We start from the raw sequence: 24,991 nt of genomic DNA on the forward strand, positions 1-24,991 counted from the left end.
TTTTAGGGTCCCACGAACTGAGCCCATATTAGACGACGAAATTAAACAATAAATGTTGTGTGTGTTCTTACTGCTGCACTGACTGGCCATTGTCTGACTCTCTCCCTCTCCTCAGGCATCCCTATTACTTGAGACACAACAATATTGGAATTAGGCCAATTAATAACCCTAAAATTGCCTCTAAGTGTACAAGTGAAAGTAATAGTCACACGTGTCTCACTTTACATCAAATGTGAGAAATAATTAAGCCTAGTGAGGAAGGCATGTGAGAAGCTAAGACAGACTGAAAGCTAGGACTATTGCACCAAACAGTTAGCCAGGGTGAATGCAAAGGAAAAGTTTTTGAAGGAGATTAAAAGTGCTAGTCTGTGAACATATGAACTATATGAAAGGGAAACAGATTTATTGTTGATATGGAGAAAGTTTTAGTGGTCTGGATAGAAGGCTACAACATTCCCTTTAGCCAAAACCTAATCCAGAGCAAGGTCCTAACTCTCTTCAGTTCTATGAAGGCTGAGAAGGTGAGGAAGCTGCAGAAGGAAAGTTTGAAGATAGTAGACGTTGATTCATGAAGTTCAAGGAAAGAAGTCATCTCCATAACACAAAATAGCCTTGTTTTGGAAGAAATCCCATCTAGGACTTCCATAGCTAGAGAGGAGAAGACAATGTCTGGCTTCAAAGCTTCAAAGGACAGGCTGACTCTCTTGTTACGGGCTAATGCAGCTGGTGACTTTAAGTTGAAGCCGATGTTCAGTTACCATTCTGAAAACCCTAGAGCCCTTAAGAATTAGGCTAAAAATACTCTGCCTATGCTCTATAAATGGAACAACAAAGGCTAGATGACAGCACATCTTTTTACCACATGGTTTCTTGAATATTTTAAGCTCACTGTTAAGACTCCTCAGAAAAAAGATTCCTTTCAAAATATTACCCCTCATTGACAATGCACCTGGTTACCCAAGAGCTCTGAGAGATGCACAACAATACTAATGTTTTCATGCCAGCCAACATGATGTCCATTTTGCAGCCCATGGATCAAGAGGTAATTTCAACTTTTGAAGTCATATTATTTAAGACATACATATTATAAGGCTGTAGCTGCCATAGATAGAATTCGTCTGATAGATCTGTGCAAAGTAAATTGAAAACCTTCTGAAAAGTATTTGCCATTCTAGTTGCCATTAAGACACTCATAATCCATGAGAAGAGGTCAAAATATCAACATTAACAGGATTTTGGGAGAAGTTGACTCCAATCCTCATGAATGACTTTGAGGGGTTCAAGAATTCAGTGCAGGGAGTAACAGCAGATGTGGTGGAAATAGCAAGAGAACTTGAATTATAAGTGAAGCCTGCAGATGTGAGTGAATTACTGTGATCTCACGATAAAACTTGAATAGATAAGGAGATGCTTCTTATGGAGGAGCAAACAAAGTGGTTTCTTGAGATAGACTCTACTCCAGGTGAGGATGCTGTGAAGATTGTTGAAATGACAACAAATGATTTTGCATATTACATAAACTGAGTTGATAAAGCAGCACCTGCGATTGAGAGGATTACACTAATTGTGAACGAAGTTCTACTGGTGGGTAAAATGCTATCAAACAGCATCACATGCTACAGAGAAATCAATCATGATAGAAAGAGTCAATCCATGTGGCAAATTTCATTGCTGTCTCATTTTTTAACTTTTTTTTTTTTCTTTTTGGTAGGGAAGACTATCCTTGAGCTCACATCTGATGCCAATCCTCCTCTTTTTGCTGAGGATGATTGGCCCTAGGCTGACATCAATGCCCATCTTCCACTACTTTATATGGGACACTGCCTCTGCATGGCTTGACACGCAGTGCATCAGTGTGTGCCCGGGATCCGAACCTGCTAACCCCCAGCCGCCACAGTGGAGTGCACACACTTAACCACTGTGCCACCGGGCCAGTGCCCATTGTTGTCTCATTTCAAGAAATTGCCTCAGCCACCTCAACCTTCAGCAACCACCACCATGATCAGTCAGCAGCCATCAACACCAAGAAAAGACCCTCCACCAGAAAAAAGATTACAACTTACTGAAGGCTCAGGTGATGGTTAGCATTTTTTATCAATAAAGTATTTTTTTTAATTAAGGTATGTACATTGGTTTTTTAGACATGGTACTATTGCACACTTCATAGAACACATAGTGTGAAGATAATTTTTATAAGCACTGGGGAACCAAAAAATTTGTGTGACTTGCTTTTTTGTGATATCTGCTTTATCACATTAGTTTGGGACCAAACTTACAATATCTCTGAGGTATGCCTGTAAAACGATGCATATGGGATTTGTGGGAGGCATGATAAGGAAGAAGTTTAGAGGAAAGGGAGGGCCTTGTACAACAGAGCTCATGTCCTTTGGTCCTCACAATCAATTCCCCTACCCTGTGCTGTGCTTGCCACATAAACACACTCAGACACACTGAGCCCTCCACTCCCCCCAGTTGTCAACAAGATTTACAGATCAAAAATAGACTACACCAAATGTCATGTCTACTGTATAGCTCTGCATTAACCACCATACTCCATACTATTGTCTTCTTTCTGAACTCTGAGAATGAAAAATGGGACAACCACTTTGAAAGAAATCTGACAGCTTGTTATGACATAAAATACACATGGACCCTAAAAACTTTTAAATCATCTTATAGTATTTACTCATGAAGAGTGATTTGTTTGTATTTCTAAAAGGCTGGATATGAGGATCCCACTAAGCCCTGTATGAATGAACACTGCAGAAACAATTCCCCTCCTTTCTCACTGAGGGAGGAGAAAGGGTTTTTGTAATTCTTGAGGACTGCCCTAGTCTGTCAGCTCACTGGAAAGAGTGTGGCTGACACGAGAAACGAAAGTGTGGCCTACAACATTATTGAGAAATCCCACAAAGTACGCTTGACTCTTCCTGTATTTCCATGAATAATAATTTTTTGAAGCCAGGCAAACAGAGAAAAGGAATTCTAATGAAACAGAATTACTGCAAAAATAGAAAAGAATATTAAATCAACTTTTAATTAGTATATTCAGTGAAATAAATTATTATAATTATAATATAAGATGAGGCAGCTATGAAGATGATAAAAAAATGTTTCACTCTGCTAAAATATTTATTTTACAGTTAGACAAAATTTTCTAAATTAACTTTGATTTCTAACAAGTTATTCTATTACTTAAAACCAATTAAAAGTAATAATTTTGAAAGCAATCTAATATATATTTTTAAAATAATTTATTTCAAGTCATAGGTAAAGGGAATAAGAAAAACAATTAACAGACAGCATTCTGGATCACTGCTCATGTGTTAGGAAACAGCAGCAGTAATTAAAACTATTCTACTGTTTAATTTTCACAATAGCTCGTCAGGTGATTTTCATTATGTGTTTTTTGTAAATGAGGAAGTATATCTCATAGAATTTAGATTAGCTGATAAGGCCTGTATGTGGCAACACTGGAACTGTAATAAAAGTCTTTCTGTGATATAGAAAGAAAAATATTGCATGATCTCACTTATATGTAGAATCTACAAGAGTCAAACTCATAGAAGTAGAGAGTAGGATGGTGGTTGCCAGGGGTTGGGGAGAGGAGGAATAAAGAGATGTTAGTCAAAGGGTACAACTTCTCAGTTATGCAAAATGAATAAGTTATGGAGGTCTAATGTACAATATGGTGCAATCGTCTGAATGTTTTGGTCCTCCCTCCAAATTCATATGTTGAAATCCTAATGCCAAGTGTGATGGTTTTAGGAGGTGGGGTCTTTGGGAGGTGATTAAGTCATGAAGGCAGAGAAGTGTATAAGGCCACAGTGAGAAGTTGGAAGTCTACAACACGGAAGATGGCCTTCACCAGAATGGCAACATGATCTTGGACTTCCCAGCCTCCAGAACTGTGAGAAATAAATTTCTCTTGTTTATAAACCACTCATTCTGTGGTAGTATGTTACAGCAGTCCAAACAGATAAAAACACATTGTGACTATAATTGAAAATATTGTATCATATACCTGAAATTTGCTACGAGGATATATATCTTAAATTAAATCTTCTCACCACACACACACACACACACACACACACACACAAGCACAGTCACAAAATGTTAACTATGTAGAGGTGATGGATTTGTTAATTAGCTTAATTGTGGTGATCATTTTACAGTGTATCTATATATTTAAACATCAAGTTGTACACTTCAAATATTTACAATTTGTATATGTCAATGTTATCTAAAAGCTGTCAAAAAATTAAAAACAAAAATAAGGCTGTGAGGAGCTGGCCCGGTGGTGCAGCAGTTAAGTGCACGCATTCTGCTTCGGTGGCCCAGGGTTTGCAGGTTTGGATCCCGGGAGGGCACCGATGCACCACTTGTCAAGCCATGCTGTGGCGGAGTTCTATATAAAGTAGAGGAAGATGGGCATGGATGTTAGCCCAGGGCCAATCTTCCTTAGCAAAAAAGAGTAGGATTCACATCAGATGTTAGCTCAGGGCTGATCTTCCTCGCAAAAAAAAAAAAAAAAAAAAGGTATACGGCTGTGAGATATGTGTGTGTGTGTGCGTGTGTGTACACCAAAAGCAGAACTGGAGTAATCTTGACAGAGGTATCAAGGACTTAAAAAATGAGCAAAATTGTACAAGGCTTATATTTTTATTATTTCTTCCATCTGTGTGTGAATCTACAATTATCTCAATTTTTTTTTAAATGTTGCCAATTTTACAAAGCCTTCTCTAGGATACAAGCGTTCCTTTGATTGTGCATCCTCCATTGAGCTTTTCATCTAGGTGTCAGACATAGCCCAAGAGAAGCATGAATGAGTTTGTTGTATACAGAGATCTGTTAGTATTTATGAAGGACTGGGCATGGGCTTCATTGTGGGACCACAAGTCTTTGTTAAAAAGGAGAGTCAGTCAGTGTGCAGATTTTTTCGGTTATATGTAAACATTCAGGTCTTTATTTCCTTGTAACTAGGTACTTCATCCTGAACTGGAGGACTGGGCATTCCAGTAAATGAAAAGACATGAATGTCCCTGTAGAGTCATTTGTCAATAATTAAACAGTCCAGATTTTAGCTAGTGAGTGAGAGCCTCAGTCATTGTAACAAAGGGTTGACAGAAAGGCAGAGGTCAAGGGAAAATTTAGAAGATCAATTTCCTCAAGATTCCATTGATGAGCAGTAAGATATGGATGTGTACATACAGACACAGACATACACACACATATACTGGAAATATTCACCTTGGAATCTCTCATCTCATAAAAGTTTATCCAAAGATGAAGAAGTTGGGAATTCCTGTGGACAAGCAGAGATGAGAGCAGATACTACTTGACCAAACAGCCTACTTTTTTTTTTTTTTAACTCTGAAGTTGGTTGAGGAAAGCGTTTTGAATAAAAATACCAAAAGACATAAGGAATCCCACCAAGTTCTGAATGAACACCCATTGTAGAAATAATCCCCTTCTATCTCACTGAGGGAGGAGAAAAGTCTTTCCTCTTTGTCCGTGAGAACTTTCACGTCACTGCAAAAGTAAAGCTGACCAGGACAAACAAAACACCTACACTGTTGTTAAGAAAAAACCCACAATTGTACTTCTGGCTCTTACTGTATCACTGTGAATAATAACTTTTTAATGTTGAGTAAAGAGAGCCCAAATTGAAATTCAATTTCAGTGACATAGAATTACTGCAGAAAATTTAAAAAAATAATAAAATAAGACTGGGTGGCTAGACAGAAACATTTATTTACAATAAGTTAAATTTAAAAGAATTGAAATTTTTTGCTATTGTATTTCTTAAAAAAAAAAAGCAAGGTTAATAATGTTGAAAGTAAACTAACATATATTCTTAAAGTCATTCATTTCAGTCACAGTGAGAAGGAGGCAAAAAATGATAGACACCATATTGGATACTGCTTAAGTGCTGGAAATGACAGGAGTTATTGAAAGCATTCTTTTTTTTTAAAATTTTCACAATATTATATCTGGTAAATTTCATATATTATTTTACAAATGAGAAACTGAATCCTATGGATTATACTTTACTTGATAAGGGCCAGTATGCATCAATACAAGAATTACAATAAAATTCTAACTGTTATACACACACCCACACACACACACATGCTTATGTATTACAGGCAGAGCAGGAGTAGTCTTGACAGCAGTACAGTGGTATCTGGGATCTGAAAAATGAGACTTCAGTGAAAACAACACTAGTGCCCCTGAAGACACAAACTTGTTTCATGAGACACTGACACGGCTTATGTTTTTCAGTAATTAGTAGAGCATATATATATTATTAAGTTGAGACTTACATGCTGTATACTTAATGGCATTTATCTACTCACAATGATCCTAAGTATGGTGTAATTCTTATACCAATATTATTCTAAGAAAATAAACACAGCAGTTAAGTATGTCATTCAAGTTTACACCGCTGAGATATAGAGAGACAGAACCTAAACTCAGACACTCTGGTCACAAAATATCTACTCTTAGTACATAGTATTTATGATATTTTCTCCTTTACTCCTTCATGAATAAGGGGTACCATGAGTAAACTGACACACCAATAAGGACTCCTTCTTTCATGGATAACTCCTATACAAGTACTTTGATAATATGCAAAAACTCTTGAAAATCTTTCCTTCATCTTCTCAGTCAATGGCAGAGGAAATGAGATTGTAAAAATTTGGCAGAGGTGTTACTTCAATACTGATCTTTCCTCATGAGTCATCAGTCATTTTTCCTTGGGACTATGGAAAATGATGAATTAAGATTCTCTCCTAATGATATTGGGAAAAATATGACACAAGGCAAATTGTACAACCAATTAGTGAATGAAGGACATTCAAGTGGAAAAAAAGGAGGGAGTGAGAAAAACATCATAAGAATGGTGCAAATAACCTGAGTGCTTTAGATGCACCCAAGGCAAGAGGTACTACAAAGTGAGTGAGGATGTAAGAAGGTTCAAGAGCTTGGCGAGCACAATGTCATGGGGGCAGGACATGTCATAAGACTGAAATATGGAAAAATTTCCTGAGAAAAGTAACACGAAGAGAATTTATAGATGAGAAACCCATGGTTTGTAACATTGAAAAATGAGACAGTGCGAGCCTCGTAGTCTAGGAAAACCCCCACACGACGGGGAGGAACAGTCAGAGAGAGGGTTAAGATCAAGGGATCTGAGGAGGAAGACTTCTCAAAAGCATTATATTCGAAGTGATTCCGTAACCCTATAACCCAGTAGCCATTTCTAGGTTGATATCTAGAGTAAACATGTGGATAATTTTCACCTTGTCTAAATAAAACCTTCATGTTGACTTCAGGGCACTTTCCACCATATACCCCCAGGATCCAGGCACGTTTCTCTGACACATCTACCTCCCAGTAATGTTTCCCTGATCTGATAACTGGGGAGCCCAGGACACTACAATCATCATAATCGTCATTCCGATATGTATTTCTCCTTGGTCTCAAATCGATCACATATCTCATTTGTCTCCGATCCGCAGAAATGGAAACATTTGATTTAGAGTTGAGAGGATCCAGTGTCACGTGAACTGTAAAAAAATTACAGGGTTGGGTGAGAGAGATGATGCAGCTTTATTATACATCATAAATGTATGACATTGTGAGAGGGATCTTGAGAATAACCTGAATGGGAATTAGGAAGAACTTTGTTCTGTTCTTGGGGAGATATAATACTGCAGAAACATAATATGTATATGTGTGTTAGACAGGAAACATGGTTCTTAAACATGTAGCCTACTAGAAATTCACAATTCTGAAAGATAAGAACAGGGTAACATGATGATACTGTGATTTCTACTTACCCCAGTAGCGTTGCACATCTGTGAGCTCTGAAATGACAAAAATCCATTGTATGAAAGGAGTCAGTACTGAAAACTATTTCCTCTCTGCATTAGGGGGAGGATTGGAGACTACAGTGAGATAGTGAACTGGTGAATGAGATGATGAACCAGAACCAAATAATAAATATGACCATATAATCAGCACATGATATCCATCCTTCTTTGTCTCCTCCATGCACACTTAGAAATTGTACCCTCTTCCCCATTCAGCCCCTGCTATGACAAGATTCCCACAGCCACCCACTTGCTCTAGCATTCCTCACCATTAAACACTCGCAAGATGCCTCTCAGATCAGGAGCTTGGAACACTCTCCTTTGTTTCATGGAATGAGTTTTTGGCTTCTTCAGAGTAAAGGTCTCACTCCTAAGGATGACAAACATTGATCCACACACTTCTGACTTTTTGTCCCTCCAAAGCCACTGACTTCCTATCATTTCACCCATTGATTCACTTGAAACCTCTTCCTTGGAGGCTCTGAGAAAGGAGATAGTACACTGCTGATCTGGGAGACAGAAGAAATGTGTTCCTGTCCACCTTCCCATTCACACCTTCTGTGTGACCTTGGGAAGATCTTGACCTCTCAGGTACAGATTTTTGCTTTTAAAAGGATATCAATAACCGGTCCCTCTCTACCTCCTAGAAATAATATGAAAAAATATGAAATAGTAGATTTAACAGACAAAACAAGATACTGTTACTTAAAAAAGATTAATATGTGGAAAAGCAACTGCATGGATGTGAGTTCCCACGGAGATGACCAGAAAATGAGGTTGCAGAATTGGTTTCCTGGGTGTTTCAGACATATCAAGTGTGAGAATACTGTCTAGAGACAAACATCTTCAAGTGTGCTCGTCAGCAAGCAGGCCCTCAGAATAAATCTGAGATTTCAGGTTCTCAGGGAACAATTACAAACACTTGGAAAACAAAACATTATGAGCACCAAACTAATAGTGGTCTGAATTTCATGTGTTTTGAAAGAGCTTGATGCTGCCATGTAGGTGTGCAAATTTAGACATAAGGATGTCGCCTTTCCATTCTGGATTCTCAAGTACGAGACCAAGATGGATCAGTCATTTGCACCAGGGCTAAAATATTCCATGACATTCAAGTCTATTTTTTGAAATCTAAACAGAACCATACAGAAAGACGTGGTCTCTTCAATTTCCAGGGCAGAAATTTAAATACAAAAGAGATGTCTCCCATTCTAGGTGCTTGGAAGATAAAGAAAACAGGACCTTCTCAGGAGAGGTTAATTGCCTGTGAAATATGGGAACCTGAGTTAGATACAGGCACACAGGGAAAATAAAATTTAGCAAGTCACAGGGGCTGATAATTGCAGCCTTTTCCCTAATACTGCTACTGACCCAAATCGGCAATTTCCCACCACCTAAATTCCCTACCCTAGAATCTGGTCCATTTTCAATAGTTAGAGAATACTCAAGCCATGATTTGTGAACAGAAATTTAAGATAAAACTGCACCCAAATTTTCTTGCCCTGAGGAATATTTTATCCTAATTGACTACCAGATAACTCTAATGGCTTTAAACCTGTCTTCATAGCACGAAAGGACTGTCTCTGGTTTCCCTCACTTACCTTTCCATGACGCAATTCACATCCTAGGGAGAAAAGAGGAAACGAGTCAAGAAGTGATACACCCTTCCCACTTACAAAACCTCATCACATCCCCACCACCCCCTGATTTGGGAATAAAAATGGTCCCAATGTGAGTGCCCAGGTCTTAAGAAAAGACTCAGGGCATTCCTTCCCGAAACTCATGTGATGTTGTCAGTTTTCCTAACAGGTAGAAACAGCTTTGGCCCTGTTTGGCCCTGTGGTGGAAGCACCACATGTGTTTTCCAGTATCTGGAGATGAGACTGAGGAAAACAAGAGGACCATAATATTTTCCCCAAATGCATAAGGCTCCTCATGAGATGATTTGAATAACTCATGGTTCTTTCATTTATTTGATGGAAATATAAAGTGATATACTATTATTTCCCAAGCATTATGGAGGGCTTTGAAGAGTCAAAGATGAGTAAATAATCATAATATTCCTCAAGATGTTTGCACGGTTTTTGCTGAGGGAATAAGCAAACAAATGTATCAATGTGGGCAGTTCTCAAGTCTTTTTCTTTTCATTTTATGTACTATCTAAAAATGACAGATATCTATTCCCTTTAATTCAACACACAAATATGTTCAGTTAGTTTCCAAATCTTTATTTTTACTCAATTTTGCCTCTTAAATGCAGTAGTAAAAAGGCCACAGGAACCAGTAACTTAGGCTATCTAATAGTTAACTTTCTATTCACCAGCCAAATTATCTCCTCTCTTATACCCCATTGTCCATAATGTTACCAATACCTACTTGGTCACTGTCCTAAAAACTACAATATTTACTGTGCACATCAGTCTCTAAGAAGCCAGTTTAGTCCACATCCTTAGCAGTTTTACCCATCAGATCTTCTTTATCATCACAGATATAGTGTTTTTTTCAGTCACTGCCACAGCATGGCTGAGAAGTGGTGTAGGTCCACACACGGGATCCAAACCTACAAACCCGGGCCACCAAAGCAGAGTGCATCCAACTTAACCACTAGGCCACAGGGCCAGCCACACAGATATTGTTTTATTTGTTTCAACAGATATGTACCAATATATTTGGTCATTTTTACCTCAAGCTTACTTCCTCCATGTCACCAACTAGGCCAACAGCTGGGTCTACACACACCGTAAAAATGCTTTTGCCCTGTGTTAGGGCTTTTTTATTGTAATATGACAAAAACCAAATAAAACTAAACTAAGTATAGAAAAGGATTTTGGGGGGCTGTTATAGCTTTAGTCAAAGCTTAATTTTGAAGTTCAAATCTTGTCATCAGGTTCTGGTCTATGTCTTTCTCCAAATTCTCTTTATTCTCTCTATATTGACTTTATTTTCAGTTCATGAAGGAAACATGAATCTCTGATATAAACTCCAGAAGAAAAGATAACTTCTCTTCCCAGTTATCACAAAAAATTCTGAGATATGCATAGCATTTTCTGCATTGGATCAGGTGCTCATATTAAAAGAATTACTGTGTTGTTGCTGAAAGGAAATGAAGTAATGTTGGTAGCAAATTTCTGTATTTTACTGGAATGAAGTTCATTTTAATCTGAAGTAGATCCTGATAGGATAAAATGCATATTCTAAGCACTAGAGCAAACACTAGGCAAAAACTTAAAAAAAATACAGTCAGAAAAGAGGAAAACAAAATTTCGTACTAAAAACATTTGTTTAACACAAAAGAAGCTAGTTAAGAGAAAGAGAAGAATAAAATCTACAAGAAATGTAAAGAAAGCAAATAGTAAACTGGAAAATTTAAATACAGTGATATCAATAATTGTATTAAATGTCATTGTCTGAATACTCCAACTAAAAGGCAAAGATTGTTGGACTGGATAAAAAGTAAGATTCAATTACTGTTATCTACAAGAGATATATTTTGGATTCAAAGACAGAAATAAGGGAAAAGTTGAAAATAGAGCAAAATATACACCATACAAATAGTAATCATAAAATTTCTCATCTATATTAATATTAGACAAAATAGACTTTAAGAAAATAAATATTATGAGAGATGAGAGTACAATTTCACAATGATAAAAGGTTCAGTATTTCAAGATATAACAATTATAAATGTACATACACCTAACAACAGAGCTTCAAAATACACAAAGTGAGACTGAAAAGATAAAAGCAAAATTCAATAATAATATTTGGATATTTCAATACCTCTCCCTCCCAGTAATTGAGAGAATTGCTTGTATGAAAACAATCAAGGATTAGACGACATGAACTATACTATTAACCAACTTACCTTAACTAACATCTTAGGACCATTTCACCCAATTAATGTAGAATACACATTCTCTCAAATTTGCATAGAGAAATTTCTACATTTAATATTTTAGGTCATAAAAAAGAGTCAATACATTTAAAAGATTGAAATACTGAAATATATGTTCTCTTACTACAGAGGAATAAAATTGGAAATCCATAGCAGAAGAAAAATTAAGGAATAGCTAAATATTTTTTAACTAAATAACGCACTTGCAAGTGTCCCAAGGGTTAACAAAAAATCACAGAGGAAATTTGAAAATAAATTGAACTGAGTGAAAATAAAAACTAAATAATCAAAATGTGTGGAATACAGCTAAAGCAATGCATTTATCATTAAACACTCTATCAGAAAAGACAGTCTCAAATCAATGATCTAAGTTTCCACTTTAAAAAAACTAGAGAAGGAAAAGCAAACTAAACCCAACACATACACACATGTACACACCTGCATATACACACACAAACAGACAATGAAAACATTAAAGGTGAGAGAAGAAATAAATGATATAGAAAGGTTACATAATAGATAAAAATCAATGAAATAATTAAATTTGTTCTTGAAAAAAGATCAACAAAATTGACCTAATATTACTAACTGACGACAAAAAAAAGTGAAAAAGAGAATCACCAAAATTAGGAATAAAAGAAGGAACATTATTGTGAGTGCCATTGAAATCCAAAGTTTTATAAGTGATTATTATGGTTAACTTTATGAATACAAATCAGACAACTTAAATAGAATGGACAAATTCTTACAAATTCATACATTACCAAAAACTGACTCAAGAACTGTAAGAAATATAAATAAACCTAGTATAAGGAAAAAAATTATTGTAAAGCTTTCCAAAAAGAAAATCCCAGAGAGACATAACTTCCCTGATGAATTCTATTGAATATTTAAAGATAAATAAGGTGAGTTCTGCACAAACTTTTTGCAAAAAATAAAGAAAGAGCGTGAAAACCTCAACTCATTCTATGAGGGAAAAAAAAAAACAGAAAAAAATTCTTGGAATCTGAAGAGCATTTGTTTCTCTGTGACTAAGCTGGATGATGACGAAGTACCTGATAAATGTTTAACGTGGACCCCAGATAATACAGGTCTATAGAATATCACTGGACAAAACGGATCTTCTCTCCACAGTCAAATTTTTGCACTGTACTTGATAAATTAATAAAAATGAGATTTTCTCTTGTTGTTTATGCATTTAATTATTCCTATAACCTCTGAAATAAATGCAGCAAAGGGGTACTACAGGGCCAAAGGAACCTTAGCGTCACCATGAGAAAGAGCACAGCAATATGACAAGAGGAAATTAGTCTTCATTTTTCTCAGATCTCAGAAGCTGAGGCTTCTTCCCAAGTCTTACCTGCAGCATCTCCATTGTTGACCCCTGCAACCGATGTTCCACGTCTGAGATGAGATCTCTCACCAACTGGCTCTGCTGGACCAGCTCATTCTCAGACTTGGCCAGGTTATGTAGAATATCTGTCGCCTCCTGCCCCAGCTTCTGTAGCTCCTTCTGCTCCTCAGAGTCCAGGATACCTCTCATTTGTTTAAACTCTGCCTGGACACTTTGTACCTCATTTTGTATTTGATTCTTCAGGGATGAGAAAGAGAGAGAGGTACTCAGGCTCTCAGGCAGAGACCGGGAGCCAGCAAAAGAAAGATTTTCTTTGTGACGTTTTCAAGGGAAGTGAATTAGAAGCATGGGAGAAATTCTGGGGAACCTGACTTTTCCTAATATTTTGTCTTCATCGTATTCCAAAATAACGCTCACAAATCTGCATTATTGAGACCACCTCTAAGCGAAAGTGGATAACTGGGTGTGGCTCAGCTTTCACAAGGCTGCCCAGGACAGTCAAGAGTTCATGCCTTACTCCCGACCCCTAGCCGAACCCTCTGTCCAAAGTTGAACACTGAGGATAGAACCATGAGCCATTGCCAAATGCCTTCCCTGGGGAAAGTCAAAGGCTCAAAAACATCACAGGACAGGAACGCAGAATTCACTAGCCATCCTCATCAGATAGTCCATCTATTTGAATACCTCCCTCCTAGTATCCATGTCCATTTGTTACATGTTCACTTTTCATCCACCACCCATAGCAAGGTAAGGATAAGAAGAGGGCTAATCAAAGGACTTTTGGACATATCGGCGGTCAGGGAACAAAGAGGAAGGGAGCTCTTTGTGACTAATACCCAAGAACTGCCCAGATTTCACTCCCTCAGGAAGTGTCTCCTCCTACCTTCCAGGAAACTCTCTTTTCTCTGATATCAGCTTCCAACTTCTCAGCTTCCTTCTGCTCCTCCCTCAGCCTCTCCAGAGCTGCCTGAAGCTTCTCCTGTGAGAAAAGAATCAAACGAAAGTTAGGCACTAGGCTTTCTCAGCATCAAAATACAAGATAAATAGGGAAGAAATCAGGATCTTCTCCAGAGAGACTTGAGTTTACAGAAAACGTGAGAACAGTAATTAGGATCTATGACTTCCAAGAAAACATGAGGTGGTGAATGTGTTCTTTAAGACTCAGGTGATAGAAGTCAGCATCCTCTCACCAAGAGAAGACTGGTTCTCTTTCTTCTAGAAGAAACCTGATCCTGAGGGAAGGAAAGTACTTATGTCTCAAGCCATCCAGCTCCCCAGTTACTCCTCCTGTTCAAAGGGGTAATGAGAGCTTTTCTTGGGCACCACATCTTCACCTAATAGCACAAGGTACAAAACTACATATTTCTGGCTGAGAGTCTGTATTGTAGCCTTATCCTTTTGTAATTGGATGGAATGCACAGAAATGGGTTTCAGGCCGAGGAAGGTGAGTGCAGGAAGAAAAGAGAGCACAGACCTCAGGGCTATGGTGACAAGGCAAGTAAAGTCCAAAGCAAAGTGGAGAATACCCATCAAGTACCATTTTCTGCATTGTCTTTGTTCTATCCTGGTCTCTTACCTGATATTCCTGGGCAACCTCCTCCATGAGGAATGTGTGGTGACCACGGTGCTCCTGAGACCGCTCGCAAAGCCAGCAAATGATCTTCCCATCCTCCTTACAGAAAAGCAGGAGTTTCTCTTCATGGCGCACACAAAGATTTCTCTTCTGCTCCTTCTCTGGGCTCAATTTGACCTCCCTGAGCCTCTCCACTATGCTGGCCACGTGCCGATTATGCCGCAGGTTGTCAGGCTGGTAACTGGCTCTGCACACAGGGCAGCTGTTCTCTCCTTCTTGGCCGATCTTGGACTCTTTGTTGTTTGTGGTGATGCAGGCTTGGCAGAAGCTGTGGCCACAGTCTAGGCTCAGGGGTTCTGTCAGGAGCTCCAGGCAGATGGGGCAGGTCACCTCCTCCTTTATGTTCACCAGGATTCCTGAAGCCATCACGGCTGCTCCCGTGTCCTACCTGTCCTGACTTCTGAGGCTCCTCTTGCTCACAGATCCCTACATGATTGGAAAGGTAAAAGGGGGCAGAATAAGAAAGGAAGGACCAAAGGATACTAATTGTGTAGACATCAAGGATCAGACAAGACCAAAATATCGAGGAACAAAAAAGAAATGGTAGAGAAACAAGGACAGGAGCTTGGTGACCTGGTAAAAAGGACTTTTCATAATAATTTCATATACTTACTCCCAGTTCATGTCACACGACAAATCCCATTCATACTTGTGCAATGATTGATATTTTCCTTTACTTTCACTGAGTGAAAGATGACCTTAGTCCATTTCTAGCAGGATCCTCATGTGACCCAGCATCTCTTGCATGTTGTTTCCCATGCCGAAAACATATCCTCAATGTTAAAAGCACCAAAGCACTCACGCCTCTGGGCTATTATACCTGCTCTTCACTCAGCATGGAATGCTGCCCCTGATATCACTTTGACTCACTCTTACACTTAAATGAACTCTCTCTAGACATGTTCTCATATGAGAAAAGTCTGCTGTGACTAACTTATTTATGATGTATCCATTGCCATCACTTTCTATACATTTGCGATGATTTCTCTTATTATCATGACATAATATATGACAATGTGTGTGTATGTGATAAGAGAAAACCCTTTATCAGATGTGTAAATAGAGATAATAAGTGACTTACAAAGATTATTTATCTTCAATAACACAACTGGAATTAACCTAGTGTTTGGGGTCCTACTTCAGAGATCTGTCTCCTCCTACACCAGAGTTATTCAAAGAAAAACAGAGGAAACTTCATGGACACAATCAATACCCAGAGCAATCAGGCCTGTGGTTGTGAAGAAATCCATAACAGCAGGGAGTTTCTGGGGAGCCTTGTGTTTGTAAATGGTGAGATTTCAACTTGACCTGGAAATATGCCAAGGACATTGACAGGAGCCTAAATGTGTGTATGTATGTGGATGGTAGAGAGGGAGATACTATGGATATTCTCATAAGATCACACGTGTCAGACCTGGACAAATAAAAACACAGATAAAATGAATTTGAATCTTCAGAAAGAAGTCTCAATATATTTGTCAAGATTATTCAACTAATTATGAATTATGTTAGCATATTTAACTCTGCCCATGGGCTGTGAAATGTTAGATGGATCCAGAGAGGAATTGGGAAGATCAGTTAGGAATGCATGTACAGTTGCTCAGGGGAGAGATGAGGATAGCTTGAGGGTCAAGGTTATAAAGGAAATGGTGAGAGACAAGATGAGGTAGAACAATAAGACTGAGGCTTAGATTGGGTATGTGGGAACAATGGGTTACCTTCATGCCTGAGCTCTTTCTTCCTGTTAAGAGGATATTGGCTTTCTCCTAGTAAGGTTTTTTTTTTTTTTTCTTCTCTGAGAAACCTACTGAATTACAATAAAGTGGAAGTTCAGCGTCTTGATAGTAAAAATGGTCTGATGTATAAAGTATATTTGTATTGAGAAGACTTTATATAGACTTTAAAAGCCAGTCAGTAAGCACACACCTCATTTTTCTCAAGGAAAATGTGACGCTTATAATCAAATATGTCTATTTTAGGCCCCTGGAAGCTATACTCATGGGCTGTCACAAGGTAATCAGTCCTTTGTAGTCCTAGGCTTGCTTAACCTATGATAGTTTCAAACATATCTACCTGGTCTGGCTTCTTATAGCCTAAGATGACAGGGATAAAATATATCCTGCACCACTGTAAAGTCCATCCTGAGAACTTATCTGAGGCAGCCATGCTGGCCTGCTGTGCCTCCTCTCTTGTATCCACCGGCTACACTAAGGGAACATGGCCGTATGTTTCTTATTAGGTCACATGGATGGAAATGACCATCCAGATTGCAAACCACTACTAATGATCAGTCAGACAGCGTGACACAGAGTGGTTGCACAATGATGCTTATATTCCTACCTGGATTCAATTTAGCTCTGTGGCCACAGTCCAGGATCAGGTGTTCTGTCATGAGCTCCTGGAAAATGGGGCTATGAGGCAGTAAATAAAAAAAGGGAAGATCTCAGTAGATAGTAATGTCTTGATAGTCACCAATGTTTGATGGTAAAAGTAAGATCTCCAGCATGAGACAATCAATAAATTTTCCATTTGCTCTACACAAGGGAGGTAAAAGCTATAAAGGCTGTGTGGAGATAAATTTAGACATATGAAAAATGTCTACTTTGTCATATTCATCATACATGAAGGGGCCCTGGTGAAGAATGAGGCTGAAGATGAACCAGAAGTGTAATCCAGCTAATGGTACAGATATTGAAAATTGCCCTGAGGTCATAGGCAGTTAGCATGTGGCTGCAGAGACTATGGCCTACATCAGGCTCTGATGAAATGCAAGATCAGAGGTAGTCACTATACCAGTGGTAGATATTACTTGATAATGTCTACCCCTGTTTATGACTCAAGCTGTGATCCAAACATGGGAGTGGGGTCTCAAATCATTTCTCATCCCATTCAAGATTCAACCAATTTTGAGATGCATCAAGAGCCTATAGAGGAGGGAGGAGCAGAGCATGGTTTCTGCCATGGGATTATGGAATTTCTTTTCACAGTGGGGCTAAAAGGAGCTAATGTCAAGGAAGCTGTTACTACAATGGACAGAGAAGAGCAAGGTGCAGAGGACCTAGAGTCCTCATATGGAGGATGACCTAGCATCTACCTGAGCAATGACCCAGTGGTTCCACAACAATCAGGGAGTTAGATATGGGAACATGTGTGGTGTCTGCCTGATGGAACTCCCAGGTCAGTTGCCATAGCTGTGAGGTGATTGCACCTTACAAATTAGTTTTGTCACATCTGAGCTCATGAGAATGTAAACTCAAAATGTCCCAGAGGTCACAGCTAAAGACAAGCAAAAAAGATATTAAAAGACAACGACTATGTAAAAGTCCAAATGATAAGGATATAAACAATACTTTCTTCTTTTGTGACTGGAGTAAAACTGTTTCTCTAATAATGATAAAGCCCCAAATTACCAATGTTATATGGGAAATAGTCACTTTTTCTAAATGGATGAATGGAAGGTGGAAAAAGGAAATTGTGCTATGTTTTAATTACCAGGTAGTCATCAAATATTACTTAATATAAACTCCTCATAATACTAGCAAATTAAAAATTGGAGCAGAAAAGTGACAAATCAATTCTAAATCCCTGTGATAACTGGCTTGACAGAGGTGTACCGTATGAGTTCAGAAGACAGGCACATAACACTGACTTTTGACTGAGAGGAGGACAAGAATATGCTGTAACGGTGATGAATCTTCAAAGTCAACTTTGATAAAGTAAGATTTGGTCACATGAGGGGAAGTCAGAGTGAGAAAAGAGATTTGAATGGTGTCTTCCACATGCCTGAGTCAGGCGGGTGCAGCTGTACCCTCTATAGGAAGGGGGAATAAACAGAGGCTCCCCTACTCTAACTTCCTTCCCTCATGGAACTCAGAATGCTGTCATCATACTGCTTCTTCTGACATCATTTTATATTATTAACACCAATGAAGAACTCGTTTTGTTTATTAAAAGTTAGAAAAGATACCACTTCCGGAAATTCTTCCTTCGTACACCTCTTACTCTTGATGTCTCAGCTGAGCTCTGTTTCTGGGTGGCAGATATGGCCCAAGGAGAAGGATGAACAACGTTAGGGATTTTTAAGAACCTGCAGCAATTCCCTTTGTCTGGACAAGTGAATGGATAAAGGCTGCGCTGTCACCCCAATAAGGCTGCTAAGCACAGACAGGCCAAGGAGACGAGACTTTATCTGCTGACTCATGCAGAAATACTAGATTGTTACACCGATAGGCAGTAAACTATCAGGATTCAAAGATCCTTGGGAATTTCTACCTCTGAAAACTCAAGTCATCTCACAGTATTTAGCAAAGTGCAATTCAAAATTATAGAAGGTGTAGGAGATGTGGGTAAATAGTTTGGAGAAATAACAGTCCCTCTGTAAAACAAACAAAGCCTTTCACTTCTCCAAACCTCTGTTCTTTTTAAGCCCACTGCTCCCCCAGACTGCACTTCAGTCAGCACTCTCAGCAAGGAGCCTGCAAGCTGTTTTTTTTTTCCCTCCGTTCAGAATAGCTTCCTGAAAACAAATTAAACTCACCCAAGCAAATTCAGTTTTTTCCTCTGAAGTTTCCCCACCTCTGCCCTCTACAGACTACTCAACTCACCTGCAGATGACAATGGAGAAGCTCCTACCGGGGCAGGAGTGGTCAGGATTCACTTGCCAAACCAGCTACCCGATCTTCACAATGTGATAAAGTGGAGCCAAGTGAAACAGAAAGTTAAATTCTGCGGAGAGGGCAGAAAAAGAGAAACGAAACTATAGACCAAGCGGAGGCCTCTATCAAGCCTCTGCCAAATGACAAGACTTGCGCCTGGGGCAGATGGACCAGCGATGATATTCTTATCCCTAACTCAGTTCTAGTCCTGGAAACTCTTTCATGGCTCTTCAAGGTAATTCATCCTTTGGAGCACTAGGCTTACCTAGGCAATGGAATTTCACACACCCACCTTGTCTTATTTCCTTACAAATGAGCTGTCCTGAGGAGGAAATAAAGTACCTCCCTTACCATGGTGAAGATCCACACTGAATTCCCACCTGAGGCAGCCATACCAGCACTCTCTCTCCTATCCTGCATCCATCAGCTAAGCGAAGTGAATCTGGGCAGTTTGTGTCCTGTTAGGTCATGTGAGAGGGAATGGCTATCCAAATCTGAAATTATCTCAGGTGGTCACTCAGAGGGGCTATCACATTGGAAACACAGTGAAGCTGACTTTTAGAACCTGGATTCAGTATGACCTAAATGCCACTTTTCTTAAATAGACTGGAAGATGAGACTGTATGAAGTGTCATTTGTTGGGCAATGTCATTTAACACTAATTGACATGTAATTTTTATATCTTAGCATAATAAAAATAAAGTAGGAAAATAATAGTGATGGCTACTTTTATGTGTCAACTTGACTGGTAACAGGGGGCCCAGATTAAACATTATTTCTGGGTGTGTCTGTGAGGGTGTTGTTTCCCATTGAGATTAGCTTTAACTCTGTGGAGTCAGTAAAGTAGATTGTCTTTCCCTTGTAAGTGTCATCGGCCAATCTACTGAGGAACTGAATAGAACAAAAAGTAGAGGAAGAAAGGATTTGCACCTTTTGCTTCCTTCTACCTGTTTGAGCTTGGCATAGGTCTCCTGCCCTTGGAGTACCACTTGCACCATTGGCTACCCTGGATTTAACGCTTTCAGACTTAGACTGAATTATGCCACCAGCTTTTCTCAGTCTTGAGCTTGCAGATGACGGATCCTAGAAATTCTCAACTTCTATAATCATGAGAGTAGAGTCTATCTATCATCTATCTATCATGTATCTATCTATCATCTATCTATCTATCTATTGCTGGTGATGGGGTTCAGGGCAGGCCACCCCAAGATTTGCCACTCTGGTATGCAGATTATTTCGAGCTGAAGACGATAAAGGCTAAAAAAGACTCTGAAAGAAACTTTGGTCTTCCCCCCTAACTGCCTAAAAGAATTTAAGATAGAAAGCCTGTTCCAGGAAGGAGCTAATACCAGGAGTGAACTGTAGTATAATGTAAAATAGGTGTGATAAGAGAGGCACCAACAATCCCATCTTATCGAAATTCTGTCTCTCTGGCCACATTCTCGAATATTTGCTTTTCCATCTCCATGTGAACTGCTCCACCCCTTGGAAGTCCCAAACCACTATCCCCAACATCCTCCTTTGTCAATAGGTGAGGATGCTATTTAACCTGGCAGCTCGTCCATTTTGGCAACATACCCAGCTTTTCCTGGGTTTCTCCCATGTATACATGTTATAAAGCTTTGTTTGATTTTCTCCTGTTATTCTGTCTCATGTCAATTTAATTCATAGCCCAGCCAGAAAGGACCCAGACTAGGTAGAGGATAAGTCTTCCTCCCCTTCACTGGGGCCGGGGAGAGGCCATCCCAAGATTCCCATCATAGCATATTTATTATTTTGAGTTAAAATTACTTGAGAAGCAAAAATGGCGTTCTGACTCTCCTGTCTCTGTTCTCCCTGAAAGCAGGACATCAGTCTCCCATGTGAAAGGTGCTCTCCCTGCATCCTTATCACTAGATCTACGGAGTTCAGGGCTGAGAAGCCTAAATAAACAAATCTTGCTAATATACTACCTCAAGCCTAAACTCCACTTAAAGTCTACACTAATTATGTACCTCAAACCTAAGTTTCTTTGCCCTGTCATTCATCACAAATTTATCATCTCTTTTTGTAAAAGATATATGTATCACCTGCTTCATTCACTCTTTGAGCATCACTTCTCTATGATCTCCAATACATACGTATTAAACTGAGCTTTTCTCCTGTTCATCTCATCTTGTGTCAATTTTATTTTTAGTCCAGCCATGAGAACCCAAGTAGGGAAGAAAAGGGAGTCCCCTCTCTCTGAAACTGTTGACTAGCCAGCCAGGAGAATCATAGGCTTGGAAACTGCTTTCACCCTGAGGCTGCTGCAGCTAAGAGACCCTGGGACATCTGACTCAGAAGCCAGCAAAAAGGTAATACTTCTTACCCTGTCAGCCTCCCAGACCTCTGTTTGCAGAGTCAAATGCGAACAAAAGTGGTGAGAGTTTCTCTCTCTAAATTTAGACCAGTAGGAGAAAATACTTGTGAAACTAATTTCTTGGACAAAAATATGACTCTAGTAAAGATTTGGGATGAGTACTCTTGGTTTTGTTTATTTTTCCTGCCACAGATGGTCAGTATTTTCCTTTGTCTCTTTCTGTTGCGTCATTTGTCTTAGGGAGGAAGAACCGTAGGGTAGGACAGCAGGCATATGCCCTTGATAAGCCCACTGTTCCAGTAAGTTTCACAGACTGGTGAGTTTTACAGTTCTCAGTAGACTGGCATCTATTTATACAAACTTTGCTGTGAGTTTATGAAAAAAAACTTGGTGATGCTTTTCCTTCTGTCTTGCCCTGTGTCCTGAGATCTTGGCTTTGTGACCAGCAACTATCTTCTCCAGCCTTCTCCATATGGAAGGTGCATTTACTGGAGCCCACCTGGTGGCCAGTAGAATGGCTGTGGTTCTAAGACAGCACTCTCTCTGTCTGGCTATGCCAGCTCTCAAGGGAGTTTATCATAAAGGGGTCCAGTCCATAAGGGGCCTTAGTTGTCTCAACCTTCCTTGTTTACTAGTACTGGAAAAATCCCATTCCAGTTTCACCTGCTTGGTGTCCCAAATTAGAAGGTCTATGAATGGAGGTGTCCTATATTCCTGCGGGGGACCAGAGACACTGTTTTAGCTACACCATCCTTACAGCCTGTGCAACAAAGTTCTTTGCTTTCTGGACTATTTTGTGGAGTGAACCTGTGGATCTTGTGAGGGCTGCATCCTTTGCACTCTCTTTTGGTGATGGCTTTTGCATCCATAGTTAAACCATTAAAAAGCTTATTAGTTTGAGTTGCTATTAAGATCCTACTCATCAATGGCCAGACAAGGGATCTTTTAAATTGGAAAAACTTCTAAATTGGAAAAATAATTTTAAAGAGCTCTCATATTAGTATAATTGCTAGCCATTATGATGCCCTTAATAAGATGGAAGGATGGAAATTAGAACAAAAAATCAAGTCCACTCAGACCACTTCTTATTTGCTTCAGACATTTACAGATATTATTTAAAACATCAGGGCATTGGAAGTATAATTTTTTGGGCCTTAAGAACAAAAAGGAAAAAATAATATAAAAGCTAGATCTAGAGACTCCCTAACAAGATGAAAGAACAAAAATTTGGACTTAACTCAAAAATCCAACATAAAACCCCCTTTTCAAGATCTAGCTCCACCTGCCTCTTTTAGCTTCCTTTTCCTACAAGATTTACAGAGAACACTCCAGCCTAATCTTTAATGGTTTGTTACCGGCAAAGAAGGGTCATCTGCCAGCTGCAAGACATTCTGATAGTGGAGAGGCAAGATAGTAGGAGAGAAAGGGTTTTATTATAGCTCGTTAGCAAGGGGGAAGATGCCTGACTAATGTCTGAAAGAACCATCTTACAGAGCAAAGACTATAGACTATTTACTTAGGGTGATGGTCTCTGGGTGGGGGAGGCAGCTAGTCTCCAGACAGGGGCATCCATCTCATCTCTGGGTTGGGGAGACATCTGGTCATAGTTCCTGATAATCCTTGGTTTTACTGGATGTGCATTAGAGACTAGAGCAAAGCCTTATACTCAGCTCTTTCAGTTGTCATTGATGATGGCTGTCAGGATAGACTCTCTTCCTAGGGGTCATTAGATTTTTAAGGATGTCAAAAGAATAAATTTATTGACATATTGCAGCTTGGAGTGGCTACAATATCTACAAAGCATGTATATCTTCTGGAGGGTGCAAATTAAGATGGGTTAGTTAATCAGAGGTCATTCAAAGTTACCATATGTTTTTTTCCTACAATATGGCTTCCCATATGTCAACCTGGAGTTGAACCAGTTTCAATCCCCCCCGCTTTTATTGTTCATTCCTCAGTCTTGAGGGATATCCTGTTGATGAGTGGCATAAGTTGTTCTGTCTCATTGAATCAATCTCTTAGTAAGATAGTGATGCAGGTATGCTCCCAAAGTTAGGCCTACATTGTTTAAGCAAGAAACCAGGTATTTAATAAGAAGCATTTCTAGATAGAAAAAGAAAAACGAGGTTAATGATGGGAGCAAATTATAAACCAGTTCTGATCCCAGGAGGCAGCCACATCATAAGATTTCTAGAAGTAAGAATTGAAGCACCTTTTGCAGTTTGAAATGTCTCTGCTGATGTCATTGGGTATTCAGGTATCTTTCTTTCTTTTTTTGGTGAGGAAGATCAGCCCTGAGCTAACATCCATGCCAATCCTCTTCTTTTTTGCTGAGGAAGACTGGCCCTGAGCTAAAATCTATTGCCAATCCTCCTCCTTTTTTTTTGTCCTTTTTCTCCCCAAAGCCCCAGTAGATAGTTGTATGTCGTAGTTGCACATCCTTCCAGTTGCTGTATGTGGGACACTGCCTCAGCATGGCCAGATAAGCGGTGCATTGGTGTGTGCCCAGGATCCAAACCCGGGCCACCAGTAGCGAAGCGTGTGCACTTAACTGCTAAGCCATGGGTCTGGCCCCTCAGGTATCTTTCTGAGTGGCTTACACAACAACAGACATGAATCTCTCTTAAGTTTATATCAAGTCCTCCAGCTTCAGTTTACAAGGCTTCAGGAATAAAGGCAGGTTCAGTTCTCAATGATTCCAAATGAAAATGATGGAAAAAATTGAAAATGTGAGTTTGGAGATTTGTAGCCAGGTATTTCAGGAGACTAAATGAATTCAAGATCCAGTCCAGTTTAAAGATAGTAAACAAAAACCTCAAAGACAATTAATAGAAGTAGAATCTATTATCCATGAATGTGAACCATAGTTTCTACCAACATAAAATTTTTCACTTTAAAATCACCATAATTTTTACCAAAGATAGTCAATTAAGACTTATTGATCTAAAAAATAAGTCTAGTTTCAATAAACTTGGCCCAATTATTTACACAAGTACAGCAAGAATAGCAATTGATTATATAAGTTCTTTCAAATATACTTTGCTGGAACTTTTTATAAGGAATCTCAGATTGAACTTTAAGGCCTCTTGAGGCCAGGAAAGCTAAGCCAAGGATTTGTCATGAGGCTCCGCCTGCAGTACCTTAGATTTGGGTGAATTCTTCTCTTTTCGAGTTCCCCCAATTATTCTAAGGTTCTTTACACCTGATAGACAAGTGACCTACCTTCTTTA

The 24,991-nt window shown here is 39.1% G+C and overlaps 1 protein-coding gene across 2 annotated transcripts; it reads right to left on the reverse strand.

The window, feature by feature from the left end:
• Positions 1-5,157: 5,157 nt before the first annotated feature.
• Positions 5,158-19,457, reverse strand: LOC101403177 (tripartite motif-containing protein 5-like). 2 transcript variants are annotated; one of them, XM_087433330.1, is made up of 8 exons: positions 17,106-17,166; positions 14,709-15,191; positions 14,016-14,111; positions 13,139-13,369; positions 9,485-9,507; positions 8,153-8,253; positions 7,851-7,877; positions 5,158-7,577 (listed from the first exon to the last, which is right to left on the reverse strand). In XM_087433330.1, exons 2-8 carry the CDS (start codon positions 15,129-15,131, stop codon positions 6,985-6,987), a joined length of 1,494 nt encoding a protein of 497 aa, XP_087289456.1. In that variant the 5' UTR covers positions 15,132-15,191; positions 17,106-17,166; the 3' UTR covers positions 5,158-6,984. The 2 variants fall into 2 exon arrangements, with proteins under 2 accessions (XP_087289456.1, XP_087289455.1); XM_087433329.1 differs by lacking the exon at positions 17,106-17,166 and adding an exon at positions 19,370-19,457 and having other exon boundaries at positions 5,159-7,577.
• Positions 19,458-24,991: the final 5,534 nt, after the last annotated feature.

Source organism: Ceratotherium simum, chromosome 7, assembly GCF_057802395.1.
Source record: "Ceratotherium simum simum isolate JZ-2026a chromosome 7, ASM5780239v1, whole genome shotgun sequence".
Taxonomy (NCBI): Eukaryota; Metazoa; Chordata; class Mammalia; order Perissodactyla; family Rhinocerotidae; genus Ceratotherium; species Ceratotherium simum.

What these genes read in the sequence shown, in the direction of transcription:
- LOC101403177 (XM_087433330.1), bottom strand. Translation starts at nt 15,131, where the DNA reads ATGGCTTCAGGAATCCTGGTGAACATAAAGGAGGAGGTGACCTGCCCC. An exon ending in AGGTTGCCCAGGAATATCAG is followed by an intron (nt 14,112 to 14,708) that starts GTAAGAGACCAG and finishes CTTTTCTCACAG; the next exon opens with GAGAAGCTTCAGGCAGCTCT. An exon ending in CAACAATGGAGATGCTGCAG is followed by an intron (nt 9,508 to 13,138) that starts GTAAGACTTGGG and finishes TTTTCTCCCTAG; the next exon opens with GATGTGAATTGCGTCATGGA.